This window comes from Olea europaea, unplaced genomic scaffold (genome assembly GCF_002742605.1).
Source record: "Olea europaea var. sylvestris unplaced genomic scaffold, O_europaea_v1 scaffold1930, whole genome shotgun sequence".
Taxonomy (NCBI): Eukaryota; Viridiplantae; Streptophyta; class Magnoliopsida; order Lamiales; family Oleaceae; genus Olea; species Olea europaea.
Genome location: NW_019237129.1, coordinates 169,993 through 192,794, shown reverse-complemented (window position 1 = coordinate 192,794; position 22,802 = coordinate 169,993). Strand labels below are relative to the sequence as shown.

Here is a 22,802-nt window from a genome sequence, read left to right as displayed (position 1 = left end):
CCCCATTCCACAATTCAAGAGGTATCTTGGGAACCAACTTAGATGGTATTGAATTCAAGATGTTAATGGTTGTTTGCAGTTTATATCCCAAAAAGAAATAGACAATGAAGAATAACTCATCATTGATCTTACTGTATTAAAAGAGTTCGATTTCTTCTTTCCGAGACTCCATTCTGTTGGGAAATCTTTAGTGCACTCAGTTGAGATAATATCTAGTTATTCGATAAGTAGACCTTAAATCCTCGGGATAGATATTCGCCATCTCGATAGGATTGAAGGGTCTTGATACTCTTACCTAATTATTTCTCAACCTGCTTTGGATTTGTGAGACATAAGATATTTGTATTCAAATCTCGAGTAATCATCTGTGAAGGTGATAAAATACTCATATCTTTCCTTAGCTTGAGTACTAATGGGTCTACAAAGATCGAAATGTACCAATTCCAAAACTTCGTTAGCTCTTAGTCCCTTAGCATTAAAAGGCCTCTTGATTATCTTTCCTTCTATACAAGATTCACAAGTTGGTAAAGATTCCACCTCTAACTCATTTATAGGTCCATCATTTACCAATCTTTGAATCCTATTTAGATTAATATGACCTAACCTAAGATGCCATGAGAGAGTTTCATTAGTAGTAAACGACCTCTTTCTTTGCTTAGCAGTAGTAGTGTTATGTATAGAGTCAATCACAGGATTTAAGATATACAGAGTATTAACCATATGACTCGAACATATAATATTCAACTTAATAACCACTGTGGAATCGTAAAAACTACCGAATAACCAATAAAATATAAAAGTGCAAAGAAAACCAAGTTCCATGTAAGTTCGACAATATAATAACAGTCATCCAAAATCAAATGTCTACAATTTTCAAAATATAAAGTAAAAGTGCCAACAACTTTGGCTGACATTACTGCTCATGTGCTAACTCTAAGAGTATACTTCCCTTTAGTGAAATGCTTGATTTTCTAGAACCCCTACAAAGAATTACAAACACGATTTGTGACTCTAGAATCTACGATCCAAATATTAGTAGAATCAACCACTAAGCATGATTCAATGAATAGGGCACTGCCTTTACTTTGCTTCCCTTTAGCTATGTGATCTGAGCAATTCCTCTTCTAATCCTTTAGTCCACAAGAAAAACACTTTCCCTTTGATTTTCCATCAGCAGTAGTTTTCTTTCCTTTTGACTTTCCATCTTTCTTTTTGTTTGGCTTATTCCTCTTATTTCCTCCTTTGCCACCAGAAGTCTGAGAATGAGAGTATTCGACTATTACAATCAAAGTATTTCCACTTCTGGCTTTTGGAACAGTTTCAGCATTTTGGAACTCTTTCATTAATTCTGTCATAGACATGTCTATCTTATATAGATTATAGTCAACTATAAAATCTAAGAACATCTCAAGGAGAGTCTCAAGAACCATATCAATCCGTGTCTCGAAATTAATCTCAGTTCCTAAAACCTCCGTAGCATTGAAGTGACAAATCACAGTTAACATATGGTCCTTTACAGATGTGCTGGTTTCATACACGTGTTCATAATTATCCTAATGGAGGCTTGCCTAACTTATCGACTTTGATATCCAACATCTCTTGTAGACTTTCTATTATTTCAAAAGCAGTTTCTATTTTCTGATGTTTCTCTTGCAATATATTTGACATGGATACCAAAATATAGCAATGGTTCATCTCATCAGAATGACACCACTTTTCATATGCTGTCTTTTGAAATTCTGTGGGATCATCTTTAGGGGTTTCGGGACAATCTTCAATCATCACAAATTTGGATTTTTTAGCGGTAAGAACACTATTAAGATTCCTTTTCCAGTCAATATAGTTTTCCCCCACGAGTTAGTTTTCGTTAAGTATCCCAAGTAATGGATTAAGCGACATTTTCTATAAAAGTAACGACTCGTGTATTAATAAAATGAGCAATAATCTTTGTATAATATATGTACATGAGTATGCAAATATAAATCAAAAACTATATTTTTAACCAAAGATCTTAAATCCTTACAACTTTTAACACGCTCTTTATAGGAGGTCAATGTAATTGCTAGCAAGGTTGGAACCTTTCCAATCATTTTATTGAGTTAGGTATCTCTTGCCATGATAAAAATGAATTATTATTTGGTATATGAATAATTTTGGTGGAACCTTTTATAGGAAGTCCTCAAAAAAAAATCATATGTAAGTTTAATATCTTCGCCAATAATTTTTAAAATATCTGAAATATATGAGATGTTATGTATAGGATAATTAGCCCATTATCCTGTTTAAAAAAAAAAATCTATTATAAGATCCAATTTTAGTTAATCTGAATTTACGTAGTCTTCCTATATGGAGAGTAATGTAATTCGATACTAAACATGTGTATTTTAATGACAAATTGGATGATGGAGGAGGCCGCAGGTTTATACAGGCTTATAAACCGTCCCCTACTTATTATTTTGTACAGTAAGGTTTTGATTTAATAACTAATGTGCCAAATATAAACAATTATAATGACATTGAATATTAAATATAATTTTTTAACCACATCTAATTAATATAGAGTGATAAAAAAAATATCCAATACCAATGCATATGATTTTAATGCACGGATATGTTTCCTTTAATCTACATGACGTGTGATAATCATACATTTATTCATCATCCATAAAGCAATAAAAGTAATAATTAAATAAATTATATTCACTTATGATCCATCCTAAGAATTTAAATTACAATAAAGACTAAAGCATTCCATTGGGCCACATTCCAAACCATTTCTTCAATTTCCTTGTAGTCCAACCCATGCAATATCCAAAAATTGGGTCCATTTAATTTTTGAGTTTAATCCTCAAAACAAAAGCCTTTACCCAAGTTTCAGAGAAAGCCCAAGAACTCAAACATAATCTCATTTCACATACCCTTGCAAATCTACCATGTATCACCTCTATCAACCATCTTCGACGATGGCATTCATGGTGGCAACCCCAAAAGATGATGCCACAGTCACAGTCGCCACCGCCGCAGCTGTTGCATGGTTACAACAACAACTATTGCTTCGTAATAGCTATGGCTTTTGCTGTTGCTGCCGTCGAGATTGGCAGTAGCAGTTGTTATCGTCACCACTTACAATCTTACAATGGTTTTCTACATCTTGTTTGTTCAATTTCTATCTCCTTCCATTTCTCTAACAAGCACTAACAACAAAAAATGTATGGAGCCCCAAAATCATCATCTTTTCTTAATACACAAGTGTACAAATTTTAAAAATATGTACAAAACCTTAGTGTTTTATAGCTTATAATTTTTCAAGAGAAAAGAAAAACAAATGATATGTAGCTTATAATTTTTCAAGAGAAAAAAAAAACAAATGATATGAATTATAATGGGGAGCAAAAAAAAAAAAAAAAAATTTTAGGGGCCAAAAGAGATTATGTATAAACATTTACTTTAAGTATATAAAGCAATAAACATGTCAAATCAAATAACTTAATACCATCCATACTAAAAATATATTTTATACTAGGATTTAAAGAACTTAATCCTACTCAAGGCTCTCAATAACCTTTGCTGTGATACCATTTGTTGGTTATCGGATTTAATCATCATAATGGGAAATTAATTTTCCTTTAAGATTAAATCCAAATGAATGAGGGATCTTATATCATCTTGAGATCATTGGATATTTTTAAATCCTCACACATGAAAGGAAGATGATAATCTTGAATGAGATTTTAATGGCCTAGTCAAGTGCTTCCTCCTTTAAATCTTCTCCCTTGTGCTCCTTAGATGTCTCCCTCTCTGGGAAATGAAAATGTGCCCATATAGGATATATTTATAATACTCAATTAGAATTTTATAATTGCACAAATTTCCTTGGACTTTATTGCAGTAGACCAATAGTACTTTTATACTTGAAATTCATCCAAATATTTTGAAATCCATTTTTTAATAAAATCTTTATAAATCTACAAGTTATTGAGGATAGCTATATTTTAAAGGTTTAAATTGAAATATATTAAAATTTCAGTTGGGGACACTTGAATGAAGATGCCTAAATTTAGAAAAACTTTAAAATTCATTAAAATTTCGATTGAGAATATGGAGAACAATACAATATGTAGAACGGAGTCAAAACTCTTGTATATATTTTGTTGATAACAAATGTCTCATATTTATAGATTATAAGGGGGTAAATTATCATTCACAAATAATAATCAATTTACAACAACTTATAACACTCCCCTTAAATGATTAATTACACAACATTTCCTTTATTAAAAAACTTGTTTGATACAAAATCAACGAGATAAAAATATCAGATGATGGAAAAAATTAGTACAATTTAAACAAGAGTAATCAAATCAGTCTCATTAAAATCTTATTAAAAAAACTCAATAGGACAAAATCTGAATAAAGGAAAAAGGGTACATATATTCTCCCTTATTTGAATTAATGAAAGTCTTAGTGTGAAGCCATTCTAGAGTGTTAGGCACCTCATTAGTGAATTTTATGTTTACTTTTCCCAAAAATTAGATGAACAATATAATCAATGGTTGTTTCCCTCTTCATTGGGAAAGCAACAAATGGCACTTTCTTTGCGATTAGCATTTCAAAAAATGAGGAATTGACATCCAGCCTATGGTCGAAATCAAATGAAGACCTTTGCCCTTATAGAGTTACTTCGAAACTTGTGGTTAAAACAAGTCCTGCATGTACTACCTAATGTAATTGACAGACTCATTATCTATTTCCTTCAATGCCATCACTTCACTTCAAGACACTATTTACCAATAAGAAAAGGAAAAGCTACCTTTTTAAATGGAAGAAACCAAAGGGTTTTTGAGAATTGGTCAAGCTGTTGTGCTCTCGTTAAAGTGGCTGTTTTTCAAATTCAATTCTTTCAAAGATGAGAGATTGGACTATCTGTAAGAAAATAGGATCACAATCGGGAGAATAATAGGAGTTCAATTCATTTTTATAACTAACAGGGATAAGAGAATAGGCTGGTCAAAATGCTTTTTGTCAAAAACACGAAGAAAGAGCGAGGAAATAACTCATATTAGGAGACATGCCATATAAGTTTCTGCAGGGACAAATAGATTGAGTTTCAAACCTAGATTAGGAGCAGGCAATTGAATTGTACCATAATCAAAATATGTTGAATAGGCATAATAGCCCATCTTAGCCACCTTATTTTGAAGAAGCAACCTAGCTTCTGTGGAGCTCTTTTCGGGAGATGCGATGTTCAAGTTGAGTTTGCATATTGCTCATTGAAAGACATCAATTCGAACTTTTTTTTTTAATTTCCAAAGGAAGAAAAAATGGTGAAAATTAAAGTGCATCTTCTTTATCTTTCTTAGTTAGGAAATGGCTCGCTTGTGGCTCTGGAGTAAGTGGATAATTGATATCAATAGAGTTGTCCCACTGGTATTTATAATCTTAATGACAGACGTTTTCTTTTCTCTCTTTTCTTTTATGAACAAATCGAGGAACCCAATAGATCGAAATTGAACTTTGGGTATTTGATTGCCCCAACGGGATTGTTCTGACACAGAGGGCCCTGCAAAGTGCAACAATTTGTTAGCAGATACTTTAGTAGGAGCTGAAAAGAAGAGACATTTAAAGTTAATAAATTCCTTTTATAATCTTGAAAATAGGCACTATAAATCAATTTAAATAGATAGGGAACTTTAGTAGGAGCTGAAGGTAGTGCGCAGTTGAGGAACATGACAATGTAGCTTACGAGAAAGTTGATTAGAGCAAGGATGAAAGAAAGACGTAAGAGTGACCTGTTTAGTTCCACCTATATCTTTCGACAAAAAGATGGGTTCACAAAAAAGTATAGTCTATTAGTGGAGCATGTTAATGTTAGCTTGTTTCCATCAACCTAGTCAATCGAAAATCCGGTCCTTTAATGTAGAATCTTTCCCGCATGTTCTTGGCCACTCAACTATCGAACCTAATAGCAAAAGTATAAAAATCCTCAGATCATTTAGAACCTGAAAGTTATTCCGCTGGAAAAATTATTGTTATTGCTTCGACTCATATTTCTCAAAAAGTGGATCTCGCATATATATATAATAGCCCAGGGGAAAGGAAATCAGAAAATAGTTGAAAATAATCAAAATTAAAAATAGAGATATTTGAAAGAGAAATTTTATTAATAATTGAACGATTGCAGAATTTGAAAAATTACAGAGTAATTTTTTGGAGAACAAAATTAGCAAAGAAAATAAAACTTCTATTGCCAGAATTTACTCTGCCTTGAACTGAATTCTTGAAGTCTTTTTATACTTGAAATTCGGACTTGAAATTTCTTTCATTTGCTAGAAAGAACTTGAATAGTTGAGTGAGAGACAACATAATGAAGAATCTTGAAATATGGTACCAACTTTTTGAATAATTTTGCCATCTTTGACTAACTTTAAAAAAGAAAGATTCCTTCTTTAATAAAGTTATCATATCCTTGGAATGGACAACAATTTCTTGAGAAAAAGCTGATTAGCTGACATGCAACATTTGAAAAGAATGTCCCTTGATTTATTGATCCGGTAATTTCTCAATTCTTTGAAAAAATTGGGTCCTTGTAGTCATTTGGTCCTCTTTTCTTGAGCAAGAAAATCATCATAACCTAAATCAATTAGGTCATCACCATTGTCAGTTTCTTGAGATTCTTGATCAGATTCTTGAGTACTTGATTTTTTATATCCATTTTTAGAAATTTGTTCATAAATTTCTAATAATTCTTTTGGATCTTTGCATTTTGATAACATTGAAATAATCCTTTATGTTTCGGTCAAAAAATATGCCTGATTATCTTGTTCTTTCTTTGAGAATTTCGGGACACCCAAATTTCTCTATTCTTGAATCCATGATTGAACTGCCTTTGGACAACAATTTGTTTCTTTGAATTTAGACCACCATTTGACTTTAAATCTTCTGGTAATATTTTGAATGAAGTACTCATCATTTTGATTTTGCAGTAGAAAGAAATCCCAGCAAAAAATCCAGGAAACTTTCATATTGAAGGCAAATTGAAATAAAACATTTTCTTGAGGCTTTAAAAATGTTTTAGCCTCTCTTTTGAAGTATTCATATCCTTGAAGAGTAAGACTAGGTAAAAAATTTTCTTCAAGTCCATAATACAAAAATCATGTTTGAAACAATTTTGGAAAACGAGGATGACAATTTTGATTAAAAAGAATGAACCATGAATGGGTAACAGGTCTAAAAAAAAAGACTCTGTACCAGACATTGATATAATCAAAATAATTGAAATATTCAGAAGTTGCAAAAAATGTTTTGGAGAGGTTAAGCCTCTTTTCTTCCCATGGGTTTTGTCCCCAGTCTTCGTAAGACAATACTCTGAGAATACTGATTTTGAAAACATTGTTTCTTCTTTATTTTGAGGTCTGAAGTATAAGAAATTATGGCTAATCCACTTTTCAAAAGGATAGTCTCATAATAATCTTGAGATTTTTTGACATTTGATGGCACGAACCAAAAATTGGATGGAAAAATGTTTGGAAGACATTCATTTAGATTTTTGTATTTATGAAGCCAAGATGTTTCCATATCAATGCAGTTTTCAAAGATACTTTTGGTAAAATATTGAAAATTTTGAGAAGGGTTACTTTGATGAAGTTTTCTAGAACTTTGAATGACCTTTTTGTAGTTTGAAGGAATAGCTTTGTTTTTGGACTTTTGATCAGATTTTTTGGTGAAGGTTGAAAGGGTATTTGATGATGAAGAAACTTCTTGAATTTCATCAAGAATTGAGAAAAAATGAGTAGAATTTTTCTTTCTATTTTGTTTCTTTTGAAATGGATTTTGATCATCTTCTTCAACTTGTTTTGCCCAACTCATTTTCACTCTTTTTGTAAATGAACTCTCTTGTGAGGAAATCTGCCAAGAAGTTTGATTTCCCTTGTATAAATAGAATTTCGAAATCAAAACAGAACAAAATAGCCTGCCATCTTGCAAAGATTTGTTTGGAAATAAGATTTTTTTACATCTTTTTGTAAAACATCTTTTGAGCCTTTGCAATCAGTTTTTAAAAAAAAAGTTTTGTTGATAAGATCATCTTGAAATTTTTAAATACATAGTACTATTGAAAGAATTTCTTTTTTGATAGTGGAATAATTCTTTTGAGGGGTCGGTCCACACACCATTGTAGTACCTAACTAACTGTTCATGAGATGACTCTAATGAGACTTGTTTTAACACACCGACATACCCAATATCAGGGGCAATAATAATTGATGCTAAGGGGTCAAGTATTGAAAGATGGGGAATATTTTTTATTGCTTTTTTGACTCTTTGAACTACAACTGTGTGCTCGTGACTCCATGGGTCAGGGTTATTTTATAGTCTTTTGAATAATGGGGCACATATTTGTCGTATACTTTTGACAAAATCAGCAACATAATTGACACAACCTAAAAAGCGTTGCAAACTTTTTTTTATCTATAATTTCATCAGGAAATTTATCAATGAAATCAAGACTTCTTTGAATTGGAGTTAAAGTGTCATTATGAATATAATGACCAAGAAAACGTATTTTAGTTTGAAATAAAACAATTTTATTAGCAGAAACCGCTAAACCATTTTTCTTTGTAATATGAGTGAATGTATGAATATGTTTAAAACGTTGTTCTATATTTTCAGAAAATATAGGAACATCATCAATATAAACAATAATGAAATTTGAGAAAGGATTGAAAATATCATTCATAATTTTTTGAAATTCAGAGGAAGCATTTTTGAGACCGAATGGCATAACATTTCATTCGTATTGTCCGAAAGGAATATTGAAGGCAGTCTTGTATCTGTCTTCTTCTTTAATTTGAATTTGCCAAAAACCTGACTTCATATCAAATTTTGAGAAGATAACAGCTTTACAAAGACGATTCAAAAGATCTTTCTTTTGAGGAATAGGATACCTAATCCATTGAAGAGCAGTATTAAGAGGTTTATAATTGATAACCAAACGGGGAACTCCTCGTTCAATTTCAACAGAATTATTGATATAGAAAGCTGAACAGCTCCAAGGAGATTTACTTGGTCGGATTAAACATTTCTCAAGTAAATCATTGATTTCTTTGATACAAAAATCAAGTAACTCTTTATTCATTTGAATAGGACGAGATTTTGTAGGAATATTTGATTCATGGGAAGAGAAACAACATGTGTTTTTCTATCCCAAAAGACATTTGGAATAGTTGAATAAATTTCTTTTTCAATTCTATTTTTTAATTCTGAAATTTTCTCTTGAAGAATAGATTCTTGCAATCTTTTCTCAATTTTTGGAAATTGAATTTCTTCTTTAAGAAATTGAATATGATTTCTTTTTAAATTAATATTGTTGATAATTTTTGAGATAGCAGCTTCTTTTAAAGAATTAATATCTTTATAAGAAGGAGGATTTGTAAACTTAAAAAAATATTTTTTGACCAAAAACTTTTGTAGTTAATCTTTTATAATCAGCTTTAAAATGATAAATTTGAACAATAAAAGGTGTATCAAGAATAACTTCTTGATCTAAATCTCTAACAAGATAAAATATATTTTTGAAACAAATGTTTGAATTACAAACATGAGCTTTTGAAATTTTATAATTGATATTAAGCTTTTTTCCACTAGCTTCATAAAGACGCTCAGTGGTTTTTTCAAAATATTTTGTAGGAATCAAACCTTCTTTGATACAATTTTTATCTACGCCTGAATCAATAAGAACTCGAGTTGTAAATTTAAATTCTTTATTCCCAACAATAGTTATATTACAGTACCATTTTTGAAATTGAATTCGATTAATAACATTAACCTTTTCTTCTTCATTTTGAAGAATTTTGAAATCAGAATCTAATGAACAATCAGATGAAGATTTTGAATGTTTTGAAGATCGTTTGGAAAAATGTTTTGAAGAAACTTTCGATTTTCCTTTGAATTTTGAATAAAATTCATCATTTAAATCTTTTGCTTTCATACAAACGACTTCCATGTGAATTTCTTTAACTTGATTTTCAAGGTCTGAGATTTGAGTTTTCATACACTTAATCTCATGTTGAAGATCAGGAATAGAAGGTGTAGATCCTTTAGAAAATTCTTTTTGAGCACGTTTGAGAAATTGATTGATATTGATATCATCGAAATCTTGTTTTGAAGTAGAAGATAAAAGAGAAGAGAATTTTTCTTGAGATTAGGATTATCAATCCTATCAATGATATCTTGAATAATTTCTTCTTCTCTAGATAAAACATTTATAGTTTTACAACCACAAATTTCTTTATCTGAATTTGAAGAAATAGCAGAGGAATTAGGAGAATGAGGAGAAGATTCATAATTAGAATCTTCTTGATTATGAAAGACTTGTTCTAATTTTGAGTTAGACTCATTATCAAAACTTGATTCAATGAGATTGAGGAGTTGAGTTTTAGTATCTTCATCAATTTGAAGATTACTAATTTTGTTTTTGAGTGAACATTTATTGAAATAATGAGCAGTCTTATTGCACTTCCAGCAAGTAATTTTTGAAGACTTTTTTGAAATCTTTCTTTTTGAAAAAGGTTTTTTCTTTGAAAATTTTCTTTTGTTAGAAAATTCTTCTTTGAAATATTTTCTTTTAGAAAATTTTTTATTTTTAGAAAAATTCTTTGATTTTGAAGATGGAGGAATGATCTTTTCAAAACCATATTGTTCACAAAAAGATCCAAGTTCTTTTCGATTCTCAGATTTTTCTGTTTTCAATTTCGCTTTGAGTTTTAAATCATTACACGAATTTAAAGCTTCTTTGCTGATGAAATTAATTATTTCACCATAAGTAAGAGTTTGAAGATCATCAAATTCTTGAAGAATAGAATTTTTTACTCTTTCTGCAAAGAGTTTTGGAAGTCTTAAAATAAATTTTTTTTTCCAAAAAAATTGTTGACAATCTTATCTGATCATGATATGAGATAAAAACATATATTTGTACCATCTAAAATCTTATAATTTTGGACATCTTAAATTCATCAGAATGCCATTTTGCATTTGAACTAAATTTTCAGGAGTGCCAATAAAATGTTTGATAATAGTTAAACCAAGATTAGTAAAACTATCATTAATTTCATTTCCATTTGAGTCATGAATAATATTATTATTTTCATCACGCTTAACAGCAGAAAAGATAATATCCTTCTCAGTTGAGAAAGATAATTATCCCACCATTGACCAAGCTGTCCAGTGAATCCAAGAACAATATTATTAGTAGCATCTCTTCTAGATGCACATTTTGCAAGATAAGTTTTATAACAGACAGTCATTTGTCCCATAAAATTGATAATTTGATATTTAGTAAGTCCATCAAGATTCCACTCGACACCGGAATTACCATCATAAATTCTTTGAGGATTAGCTCTTTCTTCAAAAAGCTGGTCTTGGAATGAAGGACGAGGGTAAAATTTTGGAAGATTTTAATAATCAGATTTTCTCAATTTATTAATTGAATCATATTTTTCATCAATAAACTGAGCTTCAATTTCATCAATGGTATTAATATTTTTTGCAACATGAAAATTTTTTAATTGAGTAACAAGTTCAGAAAGAATTTCACTTTCAATTTGAAGAGTAGAAGATTTTCCAAATTGAGGGATCAAATCACTACTTTTGAAAATCGAAGAGGAAGAGGATGATGGCTTTGATAAATTCTTATCTTTACTACTACTTTCTCTAGATTCTTTGGAAGAATCCCTTTGAGGAATAATATTCTCAGATTTAGAATTTGATTCGATGCGATTGAGCTGAGAACACATAGATTGAAGAACAACATTAGTAAAATTGTTCTAAGATTGAATATTTTTGATATCCTTAACAACAACCTGAGATTCATCAGATCGTTCTTTAGGAATCCTTTTGAGCAGAGATGCAAGGATTTCAATTTTTCCATGAGGAACAACTATTTCTTGCATAGGAGGATGAGTTGATTGGAAAGTATTCCCTTCTGGAGTTTTCCGAGTATTGGAATGAGTTTTTGAAGTAAATTTTTTTTTATTTTTCTGGCCTTTTACCAAAAGCTTTAAATTGAATCCGATCATAGAAACTTAAGTCAGTAGAAGATTTAAAAAAATCTTCCCAATAAGATTCTTTTTTGTTTTGAAGAAAAACTTTCTTGAAAAAGTCTTCTAAAATTTTTAACACAAATGTCTTGATCATATTTAAATTCTTTTCTTCTATCAATTTCAAAAGAAATAACATTAAATTGATGATCAAGATTGGAGGGAGGAACCATATCTGAAAAAGTTGGTGATTCAGGTTGATCATCATCTTTTTCATATTCATTTGATAATGAGGTTTTGGAATAATAGGAGTAAAATCTGCTCCTTTATACGATGATTGAAAGGATGATCTGGGTTTTTTTTCAGATCTTGTTGAAAAAGACTTAGCAGAATTAGATCTTTGAATCCTTGAAGAAGATCATTTGAAAAGAATCTTAGCTTTTCCATCTGGAAAAGTAAGAATTTGATTTGGAATTGTTCTAGTTTGAGCAGAAAAAGGTGCTTGAACATTATCAAAATTCCATTCGAGTCCACGGGATTGAAGATTCCATGGAATTCTTTTTGGAATTTCAACATTTGAGTGAAAAGGATTAACTTCCACTAAAAGACTTTCATCTCTTGGTGAAGAGTGAAGAGCTCCAATATTGAGTTTAGTATTCATAAGATTATAATATACTTTGTATATTATAGCAAAAGCATTTGAACGACAATCAAATTCAAGATTTTTAGTCTGAATATGAAGATTGAGATAATTGAGAATTGCTCCATCAGTAAGTGTGATTGAAAATTTTGGATAACAATTTGAAAATACAGGACCACTTTCTAGATTTGATTCTAGAAGTGAAAGTATTGAATTTTCAAAATTGAGATGTCTCTTATCTATAAGAGTAAAAAGAATTGGAACATCAAGACCAAGTCTAAACAAGGGCTTGACTACTATTTAAACTAGTCCAACATGAAGACATTTAAATTTCTTCTTGTGAGATTCAATCGCTTCTTTTGTAAGTAAATTAATGAAAGAATTTTGACTATTAATTGAAACAGTTTGTTCAATAGTTTTGATAACATAATTTTGAGAAAAATCAAATTTTCCTATTTCATAGATGGTATGTTTATCCATCTTTGGAATAATCCAATTTTGAAGACGTTGTTCAATTTGAGTAATTTGAAGTTCATGAGAATTGAAATTATTTGATGCAGATGATGCAGATGCATGATCAGTTTTTTCTTCTGTTTGAAAAACATTTGTTCTTTTCTCATTTGATTGATTTTCACGTCTATTTCTAGATCTCGATATCCTTAACCAATTTGTTATTGAAGACATAATTATTATTGTCAAACATTGTAGGCACAAGATATAGGAAAACCTTGTTTAAACCTGGACGTCTGTTGTTAACCGTTGGTCAGCCCGTGTTGTCGGTATAGGCGTTGAAGGGTGGTCCCATTGTAGGCTTGGTGAGAACTTGTCTATCTTATTATTCTTGTTTTTACTTTGTTTTATAGTAATTTCATTTTTATTCAATTATGTCTTCATTAACAAATTGGTTAAGGAGATCGAGATCTAGAAATAGAAGTGAAAATCAATCAAATGAGAATAGAACAAATGTTTTTCAAACAGAAGAAGAAATTGATCATGCATCTGCATCATCTGCATAAAATGATTTCAATTCTCATGAACTTCAAATTGCTCAAATTGAACAACGTCTTCAAAATTGGACTATTCCAAAGATGGATAAACATATCATCTATGAAATAGGAAAATTTGATTTTTCTCAAAATTATGTTATCAAAACTATTGAACAAACTGTTTCAATTAATAGTCAAAATTCTTTCATTAATTTACTTACAAAAGAAGCGATTTCTCACAAGAAGAAATTTAAATATCTTCATGTTAGACTAGTTTAAATAGTAGTCAAGCCCCTGTTTAGACTTGGTCTTGATGTTCCAATTCTTCTTACTTTTATAGATAAGAGACATCTCAATTTTGAAAATTCAATACTTTCACTTCTAGAATCAAATCTAGAAAGTGGTCCTATATTTTCAAATTGTTATCCAAATTTTTCAATCAAACTTACTGATGGAGCAATTCTCAATTATCTCAATCTTCATATTCAGACTAAAAATCTTGAATTTGATTGTCGTTCAAATGCTTTTGCTATAATATACAGAGTATATTATAATCTTATGAATACTAAACTCAATATTGGAGCTCTTCACTCTTCACCAAGAGATGAAAGTCTTTTAGTGGAAGTTAATCCTTTTCACTCAAATGTTGAAATTCCAAAAAGAATTCCATGGAATCTTCAATCCCGTGGATTCGAATGGAATTTTGATAATGTTCAAGCACATTTTTCTGCTCAAACTAGAACAATTCCAAATCAAATTCTTACTTTTCCAGATGGAAAAGCTAAGATTCTTTTCAAAGGATCTTCTTCAAGGATTCAAAGATCTAATTCTGCTAAGTCTTTTTCAACAAGATCTGAAGAAAAACCCAGATCATCCTTTCAATCTTCGTATAAAGGAGCAGATTTTACTCCTATTATTCCAAAACCTCATTATCAAAATGAATATGAAAAAGATGATGATCAACCTGAATCACCAACTTTTTCAGATATGGTTCCTCCCTCCAATCTTGATCACCAATGTAATGTTATTTCTTCTGAAATTGATAGAAGAAAATAATTTAAATATGATCAAGACATTTGTGTCAAAAATTTTAGAAGACGTTTTCGAGAAAGTTTTTCTTCAATACAAAAAGAATCTTATTGGGAGGATTTTTTTAAATCTTCTACTGACTTAAGTTTCTATGATCGGATTCAATTTAAAGCTTTTGGTAAAAGGCCAGAAAAATAAAAAAAATTACTTCAAAAACTCATTCCAATACTTGGAAAACTCCAGAAGGGAATACTTTCCAATCAACTCATCCTCCTATGCAAGAAATAGTTGTTCCTCATGGAAAAACTGAAATCCTTGCATCTCTGCTCAAAAGGATTCCTAAAGAACAATCTGATGAATCTCAAGTTATTGCTAAGGATATTAAAAATATTCAATATCAGAACAATTTTACTAATGTTGTTCTTCAATCTATGCGTTCTCAGCTCAATCGCATCGAATCAAATTCTGAATCCGAGAATAGTACTCCTCAAAGGGATTCTTCCATAGAATCTAGAGAAAGTAGTAGTAAAGATAAGAATTTATCCAAGCCATCATCCTCTTCCTCTTCGATTTTCAAAAGTAATGATTTGATCCCTCAATTTGGAAAATCTTTTACTCTTCAAACTGAAAGTGAAATTCTTTCTGAACTTGCTACTCAATTAAAAAAATTTCATGTTTCAAAAAATATTAATATCATTGATGAAATTGAAGCTCAGTTTATTGATGAAAAATATGATTCAATTAATAAATTGAGAAAATCTGATTATCAAAATCTTCCAAAATTTTACCCTTGTCCTTCATTCCAGACTAGCTTTTTGAAGAAAAAGCTAATCTTCAAAGAACTTATGATGGTAATTTCGATGGACTTACTAAATATCAAATTATCAATTTTATGGGACAAATGACTGTCTATTATAATACTTATCTTGCAAAAGGTGCATCTAGAAGAGATGCTACTAATAATATTGTTCTTGGATTCACTGGACAGCTTGGTCAATGGTGGGATAATTAGCTTTCTTAAACTGAGAAGGATATTCTCTTTTCTGCTGTTAAGCATGGTAAAAATAATATTATTATTCATGACTCAAATGGAAATGAAATTAATGATAGTTTTACTATTCTTGGTTTAGCTATTATCAAACATTTTATTGGCACTCCCAAAAATTTATTTCAAATGCAAAATGACATTCTAATGAATTTAAGATGTCCAAAATTACAAGATTTTAGATTGTACAAAGATCTATTTTTATCTCGTGTCATGATCAGAGAAGATTGCCAACAATCTTTTTGGAAAGAAAAATTTATTTCAGGACTTCCAAAACTCATTGCAGAAAGAGTAAAAAATTCTATTCTTCAAGAATTTGATGATCTTCAAACTCTTACTTATGGTGAAATAATTAATTTCATCAACAAAGAAGCTTTAAATTTGTGTAATGATTTAAAACTCAAAGCTAAATTGAAAACAGAAAAATCTGAGAATCGAAAAGAACTTGGATCTTTTTGTGAACAATATGGTTTTGAAAAGATCATTCCTCCATCTTCAAAATCAAAGAATTTTTCTAAAAATAAAAAATTTTCTAAAAGAAAATATTTCAAAGAAGAATTTTCTAACAAAAGAAAATTTTCAAAGAAAAAACATTTTTCAAAAAGAAAGATTTCAAAAAACTCTTCAAATATTACTTGCTGGAAGTGCAATAAGAATGGTCATTATTCCAATAAATGTCCACTCAAAAACAAAATTAGTAATCTTCAAATTGATGAAGATACTAAAACTCAATTCTTCAATCTCATAGAATCAAGTTCTGATAATGAGTCTAACTCAGAATTAGAACAAATCTTTCATAATCAAGAAGATTCTGATTATGAATCTTCTCCTCATTCTCCTAATTCCTCTGATATTTGTTCAAATTCAGATAAAGAAATTTGTGGTTGTAAAACTATAAATGTTTTATCTAGAGAAGAAGAAATTATTCAAGATATTATTGATAGGATTGATAATCCTAATCTCAAGAAAAAATTCTCTTCTCTTTTATCTTCTACTTCAAAACAAGATTTCGATGATATCAATATCAACCAAATTCTCAAACGTGCTCAAAAGAATTTTGTAAAGGGTCTAAACCTTCTATTCCTAATCTTCAACATGAGATTAAGTGTATGAAAACTCAAATCTCACACCTTGAAAATCAAGTTAAAGAAATTCACGTGGAAGTCATTTGTATGAAAGCAAAAGACTTAAATGATGAATTTTATTCAAAATTCAAAGGAAAATCGAAAGTTTTTTCAAAGCATTCTTCCAAATGATCTTCAAAACATTCAAAATCTTCATCTGATTGTTATATATATATATATATATATATATATATATATATAGTTTTTGATAATTCATTTATTTAAGTGAAACAATAATATAGTTATTAAATTTTTTAATTAATTAATTTATTTTTAAAAGTTAAATTATTTGAACATATTTGATAAATTAAGATTTTTATTGTTTATCATATTTTTTAAATAATTTTAGTTGTCGTCTTCTATTAGAATTAATGAAATTTCGTGGAGTTTTTCTATTTAAAGTATTGAATTCTTAAAAAAATAAAAAAATAAATTGGGCAGGATGGGACCTCGTTACCTATACCCACCTCGGGGTGGAATTCCCCGCCCCGTACCCGATCCAGTTACCCGATTAAGTGGGTAATCCCCGTCCTATTCGAGGCGGGCCCCACAGGCATTGAGTTTGTCGAGTACTTTTGTCATCCCTAATAAAAATGAAGTTGGACAGTAATAATGAGAAACAAATTGTTGGTCCCAAGTTAAACAAAGTTTCACATTATAAATAACTAACTATATGCACCATAATTTTTCAAATGGGAGAAGGCGATAATATTTTGCAAGCATCAAATGATGCAATATATATCTAATTGGAAAATTATTCTATATGCAACAAGTAATGAAAATATAGGATTGAGTATACCTATACCCTATGTTTGATATTCAACTTCGTTTTCACCCGAAATCAATTAATATCTCATTGATTCCATCTTTATAAGAAAACAAAAGTCCATCAACCAATTTTTTGGATTCGAGTATCACTGACTATTATCAAGGCCTATACCATCAAAATAAATTCAGGAAAATTAAAAATAATTTTGGGTTCGTACAAAGTGGAGAACTTGAATGTAAGTCCTGAATCCAAAATAAATTGTTTCACTCAAAACTTTTTAATGTCAATTAACTTTACATATGTCATAGGCGAAAATTCTGACCGTTATCTTGAGTTCGCTTTGTGCGAACCTATGTCGCTATCAACAAACACTTTCAAGATAAAAATTATCAAATCACAAGCGAAGACGCATACTCGATCTTATCTTGAGCACAAACAACGAGCATATGAGACAAACGAAATCAAAATTATTGAACAAATAAAAAAGATGCTTATTTTCACAAGTTATTTCACATCAGCAAAAATCATTGTTGAAACGCACTTGAAAAAGAATAATAAACCTGTTAAAAATGACTTCACGATCAATGGGACATATTAAATAAATTGTGAAAATATAATAAATTAAGTTAAAGCCCACTAATTAATGATCGTCATGTGTCATTAAAAAAAAAGACTTAATTTCCCTCATGACCTCATCAGAAATCTATAAATAGTTATAGTTGGAAACAAAGTTGTAGGAACTAATTATTTCAAAATAGAGTATCATAAAGAATCATCAAAGGTTTGGTTCCTCTAATGCAATTCGTGGTCGATATATGGGTAACCAGAATATATTGAACGTCCAGTTTTACATATTAAAAGCATTGAGATGAACTCAACAAGACAAATTGAAATTAACAGAAATGACTAAATTGTAATGGAGACTAAAATTTTGATGCACTAGTGTAAAATAACAGAGAAATCTTGTAATTTAACTCAATTGGCAAAAACCATAATTTATAATTTATGGTTCGACAGTTCTACATAAAATGCGTATATAATAATAAAACCAATTGTCACAGGTGTGGGAGAAAATTAAATATTTTTAGGTAATCTAATGACTAAAAACAAGCTGGACATACTAATTTTCAAATATTTACATATACAATTCAATCATGCTGCATTGCTAAATATGTTGACATTATGTCATATGACATTATATCATTGGGCAATTTAAAAACAGTCAACTTTTTCATACAATTATCTATTGCCACCTACAATTCTGTTACTGCATCTGTCAAAATCCTTCTAACAAAGTGGCATAATCCTATACAACTATAGCAATAGCAATTCCCTCAATTTCAATAGAAACAAGCTGGATGTGCTAATTGACGTACCCTAGTCTCAGTTTCAAGGTACCCCAATTACTTACAAGTAGAATTTCCAATTTTATTTTATTTTTTTCCTATTTAGAACCCTCCTACTTTACCACTGCGTTATGCCCGTGGGGGCTTCCTTGTAGTAAATCTCTTGGTAGACTTAGCATTGGATTAAATAGAGACAAAATCCAAATTTATCAAAAATACATCCTACTTGCATTCCATTTTATTGATGGACTTGTTTTCCTGTTATTCGCATATGTCGCTACTTGATGGAATGACTATTATAAAATAGTTACTAATAAAACAAACTTAACTTATGTTCAGGCTCGATGCAATGATAGTTATGGTGTGACAACTGGTGCTTGCATCCTCTCCTTGTTTGCTTAAGGTTCATTTAGTTGTTCAGCAATGTACCACTATCTCTTAAACTTTATGTCATCGATCGATTTGTATGTCACAAATGAAGTACAAGGAGCGCTAATCATTTTTTACCCTCTATGCAAAGCTCCATCTTGGACTAAATGGTTCCATAAGAAGGTAAATTTTATTTCCTTTTTTACAATTTATACATTGGCAAAAGGAATTCCAAGATTGCTGAGATCATTTAAAATGTGTAGATGATGTCAAATTTTATTTCTAAGGAATGTATGGACTATTAAAGTTTCACGGTATTAAAACTATGTAATTTAGTATTTGTTTTCAGTCACCATCTTCCCACTTCTCCATGATCTGTCAATCTTTCCATTTAGGATATTTGACCTAATACAAAATTTTCTTTTAATTGTACTAGGAAGTTTGTGGTAGTGCTGATGTTCCAAAATCAGATATAGTTCAAGCATGCAGAAGAGTTGGTGCTTCAATGCCATCTTTCTCTTCATTGATTTTTTGTGAAATGACAATATTTGGAGCTAAATTTGTGCATTGTTTTACACTTACAGTTATATGCTACTTGGTAACTTAGTGATGATTTGATCTTAAAGTCTACCACCATGTTTCTGCTCTGCTTTGTTCATTTATTGTAATTAGCTTGTTCATTCAGCTTTGTAACTAATTTTCTTAGCAGCTCCAATCTGTTGAATATGGTTCCTCAAATATGATTTTTTTTTTTTTGGCCTATTCTTAGTCTTAATTGCCATCAATTGTCAGAATCCAATCCTTCGTGTACCTTATTTTTTAGTGCACTTTGTGTTCATTTTCTTGATTTTTCATTTGGTTCCTTTTTCTTGAAATGTCTTTTTAAATTAGAAAATATCTCTAACTGATAGCACTCAATGTAAATTTTATGACTAATTATATTTTAGAACTTATTATATCATAAAACATTTTACACTACATAAGAGTCTATGAACCATGAAATTTGGAATGAAAACATATGCTTTGGGTAATTTTATCGCATTTCATATGCGAATGTTTTGAAAATCTTACATTTCTTATGCGTTGCATGCCATTTTTGTGATCTTATTGCTTCCACTCAGAGATTATTGCTTCATAGTGTCATGTTACAGCATCCCAACTTTGGCTCTAACATGGACATTTAGTGATCAACATTTATTCAATCAACACATATATATCATGTCAATCCTTACAATTCAATACACTATCTTTACGTTCAAAATAACGCATCGTGCATCGCATAGGCATAGACTAGTATGATAATAAAAATGTTGATATGTAAATTTTAAATAATTTTTTAAAATGAAGTAATTCATGTAATTTCCTCTTTAAAAAATGGAGAATGGAGCCCAACGTATATCAAATTAGCCTAATTACCCAAGCCCATGAATTATATGTAGTAATATGTAAAATTTTAACAGTTTAGAAAAATTAAAATTCACAATAAATGTTTTTCGTGGAGTCACTATCTACGTAAAAAAAAAAAAAACACTTTTTGCAATATCTATTATCAAAAAATCTAAATCAAACACACAAAAAAAAAATACTATAATTTGCCAAAAAATTATTTACACATTATAAAAGTACATGAACTGTAACTTGACAAAAATTATGTGCACATAAAAAAATTACATCAAATTTTACAATGTTATTGGTTGGTTTAGATAAAAGTCATATTTTAGCGGATTTTGGTAAAAATAAAATAAAAATGATGAAATGTGTAGTTGAAAAGTTAAAAATTCCATAAAATGTGAAATTTTGAGTTAGATTTTAATCATTTTTTAGCTCGATCAATTACGGACATTATATTTAGCAAAAATCAATGTGTAAAATTCACCCATTTGTTTTTTCTATATCTGTGCAACAAATGACTGAACGAGTTCCATCAGAAATCAACACAAAAATGGGCTATATTCAACATTCTATGGCACCATTTTCTTGCTCAAAAATAGCATTAGGCCCAGCCCACCATATAAATTTATATAAAATATTAAATATATAAAAAAATGATGCTTATTTGTTGTTAATTATATATTATTTTTGGAAAATTTTATTTAAGTATTTAATATTTTTTTCTGCTAGAGAAAACTAAAGATAAAGCACACACTCGTAAAACGAACTCGCATAATTTTTGAATGCGGTGATATAATTCTATAACGTACCTTCCAAAAAATGAAATAAAAAGTCTTAAACGTGTTATCTTAAGTCGAGTAGGATCGAGTAAGGCTGATGTTTCTACAACATCTCAAGGTGAGTTTCGCAATGGGGGAGCAAGTATCATGAATGGAGTACGGGCTATAGTATTTTCTTAGAAAAAGGGTTTGATGTTTTAATTAAATAGTGCTGGCACAAAATCTTCACAAGGAATATCTGCTTTAATACTTATGTATCCCACCAGAAGTTTTGAGAAATTAAAATAGTTTGCATTTAGAAAGATTGGATTTAAAAACTATTAGTTGAAGATGAGGAACATCAATCTCGTAATTCTTATTCTATAATTTTATTCTTATTAAAGGATAAATTTCACGTCGATTATAATGATAAAATAATCAACATATAAAGTTTATTGATTTAAAAATAATAATAATAATAATCTCTTTGTCAGTGGTAGAGTTTTCTATTGAATTTTTTGTAGGATTCTGTTCCAATTTGAGGATGTTTATAGAGAGACGAAAGATGGAGTTTTTGGCATGATATTGGTCGAAGAGTGTCACCCAATCAGAGAACGTTAGAATTCTCAAGAGAGCTGATCCTTAATTTGCCTTGTTCTAATGCGACTTTTAATATAGTGAAAATTTGGATCTTATATTTTAACCATTTTTTAGTTGTGAAAATGACCCTCCTTATCGACAATTTTTAAGGGCTTTCTAATCATTTTTATAGTTAAGGTTTCTTGTTATTGTGTTGGAAGTCATGGTTATGTTCAATTTTCAAGATTTTGTTGAGTTCTTTTGCTTTTGTGACATTTGTCAAACAATTTGTTGTTTGTACGCATGAGTTTGTTGTACTGAAATCTATGGTGATTGTGTTATAATTCGCACTAATGTTTTTGTCCATATTCGAGGTTTAGTCCAAGGTCTTTGGACCTTTTGATGTTCAATGCCTTGAATTGTGTTTTTAACCAAGTGCTATGGTTCTACGTGCTTCATTGCTAAGTGGTACTTTAACGATCGAGGCATCTTTCTCTTTGATTGTATCTTGATGACGGAGGTGCAATATGAAATGATATGTGGGCATGCAATTAGGCTCTTTTGTAACTGACGTGGAGTCCTAATGGACAATGATTATTTTAGCATATAACACATGTTTAGGGCTTAACGTAACTGCATGACCAAGGCTGTAGTTTACTTGATGCATTTACTACTAGAGAATAAAGCAACAAATTTATAACAAGGTCGGAAAAAGTTGAGATTGTTTTCGACT

General features: G+C 30.0%; 1 protein-coding gene across 1 annotated transcript; it reads right to left on the bottom strand.

The window, feature by feature from the left end:
• Positions 1-1,124: 1,124 nt before the first annotated feature.
• LOC111379089 lies at positions 1,125-1,505 on the bottom strand. The gene has a single exon (XM_023002418.1). It carries the CDS (start codon positions 1,503-1,505, stop codon positions 1,125-1,127), a length of 381 nt encoding a protein of 126 aa, XP_022858186.1.
• Positions 1,506-22,802: the final 21,297 nt, after the last annotated feature.